This window comes from Oryzias melastigma, linkage group LG16 (assembly GCF_002922805.2).
Source record: "Oryzias melastigma strain HK-1 linkage group LG16, ASM292280v2, whole genome shotgun sequence".
NCBI classification, from domain to species: Eukaryota; Metazoa; Chordata; class Actinopteri; order Beloniformes; family Adrianichthyidae; genus Oryzias; species Oryzias melastigma.
This window is the reverse complement of record NC_050527.1, coordinates 12,732,243-12,742,317: the sequence shown is the minus strand read 5'-3', so window position 1 is coordinate 12,742,317 and position 10,075 is coordinate 12,732,243. Positions and strand designations below refer to the sequence as shown.

Sequence of the window (10,075 nt, the reverse complement as noted above, 5' to 3'; positions counted from 1 at the left end):
AAAATTGCAAAAAAAAAAAAAAAAGTTGTATTTTTTTAATCGTTTTTAGATTCTTAATATATTTTTAAATCATTGATTGATTTTGATAAATCATTAATTTATCAAAAAATATGTATTTTTTAAAATACATTTTCAATATTTTACATTTTTATATTTTTATAATTAGGAAATTAAGCAATAAGTCTGTATATTAAATGAGGTTTTGATCTAGAATAAATGCTAAATGAGTCAAATATAAGCAGAATAGCATATTTTTAGTTTCTAATATTATATCTCATTTATTTTCAATTCAAGTAAAGCTCAATGGGCCATAATAAAGTTTACATGTTTAAACTGTGCAGCTTTTTTTTCAGCACAAAAAAATATATATTTTGTATTAAATGTTAGAAGGTTTAAATTAAAGGCTTAGATTAAACTACAAGCAGAGAGTTTTAACTGTTGAATGTAAAAAAGAAAAAGTTTAACTTACAATTTAATGAATATAACTTTTTTAAAATAAATACAAGAAATGAATATGTTTCGGGTAATTATTTTTGCAAAAGAAAGAAAGAACTAGTTTCGTGTGTGTTTTTTGTGCTTTTTTTCCACTTTTTATCTAGCCCAGTAAAAAAAAAGAAATTCTAAGGCTTCTTTAAAATTGTCTCACCATTTATTTCAAAGCTTCACCCTATCTCTTATAAACGTACAAGAATCTGTTTCTTTTTGAGCTAAAAGGGTTGCGAGGTGACAAAAAAAAGAAACTTTAATTTTTCAATCATCTTGAGGAATGTTAGGTCTTTAGGTAAAAAACATGGAGGAAAAAAGATTAACACTTTTGAAATACTGTATTTTTATTGTTTTTTGTTGTGGAGAGCTTGAAACCGACTCGTGTGCCTCTTGAAGGATGTTGCATATCTTTCACAAATCTGTGGTGCAGAGCGCAGTTTTAGATGCAGCCATCTGGTGGGGCAGCAGCATCAGAGCCAAAAGACTCGAGCTGAACAAGATGATCAAGAAGGCTGCTCCTTAGATTTGTCTGTAATCTTTGGAAGTCATTTATAAAAAAAAAAAAAAAAAAAAGAATGTTGCATCAGATTGTTTAGAATATTGCATACAGCGTTTTCTGTTAGATCCGGCTCACTGCAACACTGACCACTTCAGAAGATAATTCATACTTGCTGCAATTATAATCGATAATGACTCCTTAGCAGCCGTTTAACAATTATTGACTGACCAAGACTGCTGCAACAGTTATGATTCCCTTCGAGGAATACATGAAATAAATAAGCCAGAAATGGCAAAATTACAGATGACCAGAGCGAAGAATTGTTTTTTTATTGCCTATGTCTTGGTGACATGCACCAGTATCAGGGGTTGAACAGGTGCTGCAGGCTTTTGGGTGTTCAAGTGCCCTGGCAGGACAGCCACATCTTAACCTCTTAAGACCTGGCATCTACACCTGTGGACATCACCTTTTTGGGTTATATTACCACAGGGGGTAATTCTGCTTGGGCCCTCTGACTATGTGTTCATAGGATTAGCCTAAATATTAGCTTGGGTCTATATCATGCAAAATCAACTTTTTGAGTCCTTAAATGTATTATACTGTTCATTTTTCACTATTAAGAACCCCAAAGCGGTAATTTGATGATCCGTTTGTGAATTCCTGAGTAATTCTCTAAAAACCTGCACTCTACCATACCCACAAAAATGAGCGGGTTCTTACGTGGTGATGTCACAGATTGAGAATGGCTCCTTTCAGGAAGAGTCTGCACTGCAAGCTAACTCAAACAAACACTTCTTCTAGTGGCTTCTGCTAGCTTCCAGGTATCTGATCACAGCTAGCTTGAGCTAGTTTCCAGAAACGAGCTGTGATCAGCTAGCTTCCAGAAACGAGCTGTGATCAGCTAGCTTCTAGATACGAGCTGTGATCAGCTATCTTCTGGAAACGAGCTGTGATCAGCTATCTTCTGGAAACGAGCTGTGATCAGCTATCTTATGGAAACGAGCTGTGATCAGCTAGCTTTTGGATATGAGCTGTGATCAGCTAGCTTCCAGAAACGAGCTGTGATCAGCTAGCTTCTGGATGCGAGCTGTGATCAGCTAGCTTCCAGAAACAAGCTGTGATCAGCTAGCTTCTGGATACGAGCTGTGATCAGCTAGCTTCCAGAAACGAGCTGTGATCAGCTAGCTTCTAGATACGAGCTGAGATCAGCTAGCTTCTGGATACGAGCTGTGATCAGCTAGCTTTTGGAAACTAGTGGTGATCACATAGTTTTTCAAGCTCCCCTGGCTTGTGCACAGTCGAGCAGACATCAATTGTCTGTGATTTTTAGTGTTGTGATCAAGTTTGACAATGTTCAAGAAACACTCATCGATTTAGTGTTTAAATTGTGTGCGGTGGTATATGCCCAAGATCATTCTGGTGAGGAATTCGCACCACATTTAAGGTGGATTCCTGGATATCCAAGAATTGCACAAGCAGACGGGAGATATTGAGAATACGGCTGCAGAAAGGGAGCAGACTATTTCCTGGTGGAAAAGGCAAGCGACGAATTAGAAGAACTGGTTTGAACATGGATTATTGAGCTGGAAAGGTGCTCGTGTCTCCACAAAAATGATTAACATAAAAGCGAAGAGGATTTTTGACACAGAGACTGACAATGTTTCAAAGAAAACAGAAACATTCACAGCCAGTGCTAATAAGATCAATGTTCTCATCATTACAATAGATTCTAAAATGTTTATCTGGTGGTGGTTGCATATTTTGGGACCAAATTTCACCTAAAATTAACCCATTAGCCATCACTTTCTGTCTGTGAATGATATGAACAAAAGGCAGATAAACAACATGCACATCCATCTTTGCAGAAATGTGGATGTTTGTTTCCATGGGAGAAACGCAGCTGAGGACGTCATGAAGTAAGAGGCACCCAGAAGGAGTGAAAGGTGGAGTTTTAGAGATCCAGGCGTCTTTCTTCCGAGTAGAAAAAGAGTTCACAAAATAACTTGTGTTTCATAAATAATGTGCTATTTAGTGTTCCAATATATAATCATATTTATGGATGCAGTTTCCTCTGAAAGACTTAAGAAAATTAATGGTATAGCCCCTTTAAGAGGTTAAAGGTAGCACAGGAGTGTCTTGAGGCTTGTGCAGGCAGTTTAAAGCATCTCATAAAAATGAAATGTACATTTTTTTGTGCGTGTGGTAAGTGTATCATAAAGTATTTGTAAGGATAATGGAAGTTGCACCAACTTATGACGAATGGGGGATGCTGTCCTATCGAGCCCGTACGTCGCAATCGTGTCATTAGTGAGGCGCCCATACAGGGTTCTTACTGACGGGCTGTGCAGGTGATGCTAAGTGCTATGCTGTGATTGTCTAATTTCCTGCACGGACAAAGCATGCAACAACCCATTTATCAGTTGGACAGCACTAACAAACCCCTTGTGCACTGTGAAGGGTTTGGGAGAGTTGAAAAGAAAAATCCATACGACGTCTGACCTACTTCCCCCTTACTTACTATTACGTGCTGTTTAGGTGTTCCCTACAACTCGTCGCTTACCCCATACACCTTTTTCACCTGTAGACAGCCCACTTCCCCACCGTAAGGGCAGTTGTTAGGTCATTTATTCTCAAAAGATGTAAGATGAGCTTTACCAAAAAGCCTTAACTTGAACTAAAACTAAAAAATAACAGAGATGAGGAGCATCTATAAATATATGACCTGAGAAAGGATGAGTTAGTCTTGAACTGCATTAACTTGCTACCGATTGTTTCAACAAAGCATTTAGCCAAGAGGTTCTTTCATGGCATATATTACAAAAGCCATGTTTTGAAGTGGTTTGTATTCTTTTTCCTCAAATGATATTCATAGAAAACCTTTCATGTCACTTTTTGCCTGGCAATAGATGGAAGTGCTGCTCCCCAAGCTATGATTATTTGCAAGAGGGAATAGTCACTGCTTGAGGCAAAATAGCTTAGGGATTCTGTCACCTGGGGGAATCCTTGGGTGACAGGTTTTTTTTGTGCACAGGCACATTGGTCGCAAGTGTCAGCTATGTTTGCTTCTTTTTTATATTTGCCGACTGGTGCATCGGGTGGATCAGAAATGAAAAATGAATGATAAGGCCAGAAGGCAGCGATTTCTAAAGCGTTTCTCAAAACTACTTTAAAAGAGAAATCAGGAAGGGGGCTGCTTGAGATTAGATTAATTAAGATTCAAGAGGAGGACGGTTCTATCTATACAGGTGTCTACCGGCACCTGTTGAATCTACCTGCTGCAACAAGTGATAGCGGCTGAGGACAGGTAGGTAGTAGCCTGCTGTCACCGTGCTGCTGAAGCATAGAGCCACCATAACCCTTAAATGTCTACGCCACGTCTGTTTTTCCTCACAGACTGGTATAGATCTGTGATGTACTTTCCCTTTACCTTTGAAAGCTGCTGTTGGCTTCATCGGGCTCTATAAATTGAATTAAGAGCAGGTGGACATGGAAAATGAATGGATGGATTTATATTGGGCGCTTCATATTCCGAACTCGCACTGCTGATGAACTGCTTTATGCCACTCTAAAGTCTTTTGATGGACTGTTTGACTTCAGGCAGCTCAAAAAATAGAATACGTCTGAAGGTTGTTCAGGGAATTGGAATTTATTTTGCACATCTACATTTTATTTTATCTTGACATGGAAACGAATTCTTTGCAGGAGGAAGAAAGTGCTATTTTAATAAAGTCATGAGGTGAGCTCCAAAATAAAAGTCTTTTATATTTAAGTCTTTAGAAATGTTGAGCTTAACTCTTCAAATGTATAAATAAGCCTGTAAAAGCTGATTTAAGGTAATTTTTTTTTTGAGCCGTCACAAGATAACAGAGAGGAATTATGTCTTCAGATCAATTGTTTTTGTTCTTTTAATTCAAAAAAACCAAACTAAAATGTAAAAAAAAGGGGGGGGATAATGTAAAAAGACTTAAAATATGGTTCTATTTCAGGTGGACTTCTTGACTGCCAGAACTTCCTGTCTCTCTGACTTTTCTTTTATGAATGACAATGAATAGAGACTGGGCTTCTGGTCTCACATGATTACAGACTCACGGTGTAACATGATGCCAGGAATTACCCAACTTTTCTGATTAGTAGGGATGAAATCATAGACATGTACAAAATGATCTCTGCATCACCCCGGAGATTTTAAACAAAGACAATGAAGTCATGCTGCCACTTTTTGTTGGTTTCATCCAGCTAAGTTTTTTTGCAAAATGGGTGAACTGTAAATAAATATAGGGTTTTGTTGGGTTGATCCAATAAAAAAAATGATCAAACCACAATAGATGAGGTAATGTTGACATGAATAGAGAAAAGCAACAACAATAAAACATAACATTAAAGCAAACAATTTTTTTTGGTGTAAATTTGACTTTTTACATAGTAACCAATGGGTAATTGCTCCATTTTACTTTCAGCTTCCAGTGCACTTTTTAAGAGCATCTGGTTCCAATGAGTTGGCTTTAGCGATGAGACGATAATTTTTCTGGCCGATACTGATATTTCCCCTGCAACTGTTGTCGATATCTGATGTTTGGAGATACCGATATTTAAGTGTCTACAATAACACTAAGTTTGGATTTGCTTTTTGTTTCTTTAAAAGAAAGTATGAAGTATCACTTTAAGACTTAAAAGATTATCTCTGAAAACATTCCGACCATTTCTGATTATTAGACGTAACTTTAAATCATAAGCTTGCCATTGTTAGGAATCTATTAGGAACGATGTGACGGTGTAGCCCCGTCAGCTGATAGCTGCACTCGGACACTCGCGCACATACACACACACCCGCAGCCACACACACGCGCTCCATTCATCCTAAACACTTACGTTCTTCTCTGTCCCTCTCCCTCTGCAGGTCCCCCTGGGTGCACACAGGGTTGCCGACACGTAATCCATACACATACATTTACATATAGCCAAACACGCCGTCACCTGTAGCTCTTTTCTGTTCTTTTCTTTTGTTTACAGGAAGTTCGCGTCCGATCCTGCCGGTCACGTGACTTACCTGACTCTTACATTTATTTATTTTATTTATTTATTTCTTTTTAGGTGGACCCAGAAATCGCTGTTCATACAGAAGCAGATGTTTTCAGTTAGTCTGAGAAATGTTTTTGTTTACTTTAATTTATGAAAAGTATTTTTACAACTGTTTGAGATGCCACAACTAATTGATTGCAACGCCCACTGGGAGGGGCATGGTGAGTTTAAAAGGAAGTGGAAATGTTTGGGGTGGGGCTCTGAAGCTGTGAGAAGCTGCTGTGTGAAGCTGTGAAGTGAGCCTTGTGAGCAATGGATGTGCTCATTTCCTTTAATAAAAGGTAAAAGTTTATCCTTGGCGCCTCTGCAACCTTTATTGCAACTGCATTCTGGTTTCTGGACATTTGTTCTGAGGACACCCACGACAAACGACAAATATAAAATATACATGCAAACAGTCAGAGCACTGACTATGACTGTAAACATTAGTTTCCCAGTGCCAAGGATCTATTCGAAACAAGTATCCATGTCAAAAACAAATTGTATCTGAAAGCAGTCAGAACAATATATAATATCAAACTTAAATTATGCAAATATTGTCCGATACCGATACTGGCACCGATATGTCGCTCATCCATATATATGGCTTCATATTCAAAAACAGAATGTCGGGGTTTAGGATTAACCGTTTAATACCAGAGTATTAGCTACAGTGTTGACATTCTTTCGACTACCGTAACTCTTCAACCATTTATGCAATTAACGCAATTCTAGTGGGTTCTAAAGTGGAGAAAAGCCAACATGACCTCATATGATTATGTGAAACATTTAAGAATCAGTCGCCACGTAATATGCGGCTCGATTTGGTACGTGGAAACAACTGACTCCATTGCTCCATATTAGGAGGAAGAATCCTGTTGTGTCTGTAAACAGCAGCTTTATGTTTCTCTGAAGTTGAAAGTTATTCTTCAGGTTCCTCACAGGATTTTTCTCCACAAAAAACTCTCCAAAAACGTGTGTCCAAATATGAGGACTTAATAGTGAAAATGCGTTGCACCATTTAAAATTGAGGCGCCCATCGTATTAGTTTTGCATCAAGTTCAGACCCAGATGTTGGGATATTTGGACGCAAATGTTGGGTTATTGGGACCCAGATGTTGGGTTACGCAGACCCAGATGTTGGGTTATGCAGACCCAGATGTTGGGTTATGTGGCCAGATGGTGGGATATTTGGACCCAGAAGCTGGGTTTATTGGGACCCAGATGTAAGGTTTTGCTGACCCAGATGTTGGGTTTATTGAGACCCAGATGTAAGGTTTTGCTGACCCAGATGTTGGGTTATTGGGACCCTGATGCTGGGTTATACGGACCCAGATGTTGGGTTATGCAGACTCAGATGGTAGGATATTTGGACCCAGATGTAGTTATGATGACCCAGATGTTGGGTTATGCGGACCCAGATGTTGGGTTATGCGGGCCCAGATGTTGGGTTATGCGGACCCAGATGTAAGGTTATTCTGACCCAGATAGTGGGATATTTGGACCCAGATGTTGGGTTTATTGGGACCCAGATGTAACGTTATGTTGACCCAGATGTTGGGTTATTGGGACCCAGATACTGGGTTATGCGGACCCAGATGTTGCGATATTTGGACTCAGGTGTTGGGTTATTGGAACCCAGATGTTGGGTTATGCGGACCCAGATGTTGGGTTTATTGGGACCCAGATGTAACGTTATGTTGACCCAGATGTTGGGTTATTGGGACCCAGATACTGGGTTATGCCAACCCAGATGTTGCGATATTTGGACTCAGATGTTGGGTTACTGGGACCCAGATGTCGGGTTATGCAGACCCAGATGTTGGGTTTATGCAAACCCAGATGTTGGGATATTTGGACCGAAATGTTGGTTTATGCTGACCCAGACGTTGGGTTATGTGGACCCAGTTACTGGGTTATCCACATAACCCAACATCTGAGTCTGGATCCTGACCGGGGTATTATTTACATTAGTACTATATTACAAAGCTCATTTTTAAAGCCCCTTTTCTCCACATCAGAATTAGCTGATTCACATTGATTAAGTTCAATTCAATTTGATTTATATAGTCCAATACCACAAAAAACAATTGCCTCATTGGGCTTGATCGCGTGAACGGTCAAAGAGCTACAGTGTGTCAAAAACAGTGTGTTATTTAGGGGTCACTGGTGAAATTGCCAATGTCAAAGGGTTAATAAAACCTAGTTACTGTATGAAATAATGTTAATTGGGATGTTTAGCAACTAAAAAAAAATGAAATCTGAAACTAATTAAGAAGAGGAGTCTCAACTATTTAAGAATTCTGCTGTTGCAAGTGGCAAACATGTTTAATTTATTTCAAAATGAACATTCCAGCAATGAAACGATGTATTATAACTCACCAAATCAGTCATACAAGAACACCTCACTTTAAAATGTATTTTTTTCCCACTGACACCAGCTTAACCCTGCCTGTTCATGATTTCTTTTCTTTTTGACTTAACAGCTCTTTAAATAAAAATAAAAAGGGATAAAATGTGCCTCATAATCTTTTTTGAAGTGATTCGGCCACTAAAGCAGCAGCAACAATCCTGTCTGTATTATCTACCTTCATTGCCACTCCAGTCTGCTTATCCTTCATTGTATTAGCATATGACCTCATCCCAGTTCCACTGAAGCTGAGACGTATAAATGGGGCAAAAATCATACGATTCTGATTTTTTTACATTCAAATACTCGATTGTGCTTTCAGCTGAGATGAAGGTGTTTGCTGGTGAATGGGAGCTGGCCATGATGTCTGTTTAAAAGGCTTTTGACATGTCTAAAAGGCATGTTCTCAATCATCCCAGATAATCAAATAAAACATGACTTTCTTTCTTATTTGTGAACAGAGGTTTCCTTCAGCTATCCGGTTTAATGAGAAAGATGTGAAACCTTTACTACATTTTTTTCCCCATGCCAAAAAAAAGGCAGAATTTAATTGGGAAAGATCGACAAAGACAATTATCGGCCTATCTACTTCAAAGCCAAATCAATTTGCCAAATTGTAGGATTCACAATATTTGCTGCAATTATTTAAGCAATCATGTGCCCAATTGTGAAATTGCAAACTGCAAACGTCGTGCAGTACCAAAATGAAACAGAAGATGGGTCACATTATTCTGCGAGACAAAAATCCGTAAAGGGCAGCATGGAAATGTAAAACGCTGAATCCCACAGAGCTTGAATGTCAGGCTGTTGTAGGAATCCAGGAAGAACACGCACTTAACAGCTGTTTGCATGTTCAGAGACAAAAGTAAACAAGAAGAGTATTTGTGTGTGATGTCATATGTCTCTACACCTCTGTAAGGTGTTTAAAAACATGCTGTTGAAGATGTATTTCTGCCTCCTTATTACACACAAACACTCAAATTGCAACACTTTATAAAAACAATAAATGAGCTGAACTTACTTGAGAAAAAAACATTTTTTTAGGTACTTTGGTTTCTTCACAGGGCAGCTTAGCTGCACATAAAGCATGTTCAGAAAAGAGCTGACACAAAACTTTTTTTTTTTGCCCACCACACCTTTGACCTGCCTAACACCTCGCTGACAAAAACAGACACTTTTTTTTTGTCCTGCGCACATTAAAGATGACCTTTCATTCCTCACATCTTCCCATCTCTGCCTCGCTGTCTTCAAACGTCGCCTTCAAGGCGCCGAGCTTCAGAGGAGCTTCCTTACCTTGTTCTGAAGTTAGCTGGATGTGGATGCCCGTCGTACAAAGATAAAAAGTCATATTCCTCCTCCACAGCAAAAGATTGAAAAACTATATGAATCCTATTCCCTTCCTCGGCAACAATCACCCAGGTACAGTTCGCTCCATTTGGATATCCGTATGGAAACCCGGGGCTTTCTATTGTCCCATTCCTTCCTTTTAATGTGCCTCCACAGGTATGGATGAAACCTGAAGACAGAAAGAGAAGGAGCATTATGGCACCATTGTTTCAATATAAATGCATTTGATAGATATTAAACTTTAATTCATCCCATGATAGAGAAATTGCTTTGTT

The 10,075-nt window shown here is 38.8% G+C and overlaps 1 protein-coding gene across 5 annotated transcripts in view; it reads right to left on the bottom strand.

Annotated features, from left to right (window-relative positions):
* Positions 1-10,075, bottom strand: part of LOC112143303 (CUB and sushi domain-containing protein 3) — a gene marked incomplete at its 5' end in the record, with an annotated part of 317,263 nt that overhangs the window by 281,523 nt on the left and 25,665 nt on the right. For all 5 annotated transcript variants that reach the window (XM_024267159.2, XM_024267162.2, XM_024267160.2 and 2 more), the window contains 1 exon segment: positions 9,747-9,969. In XM_024267159.2, the coding sequence (XP_024122927.1) occupies positions 9,747-9,969 (223 nt within the window).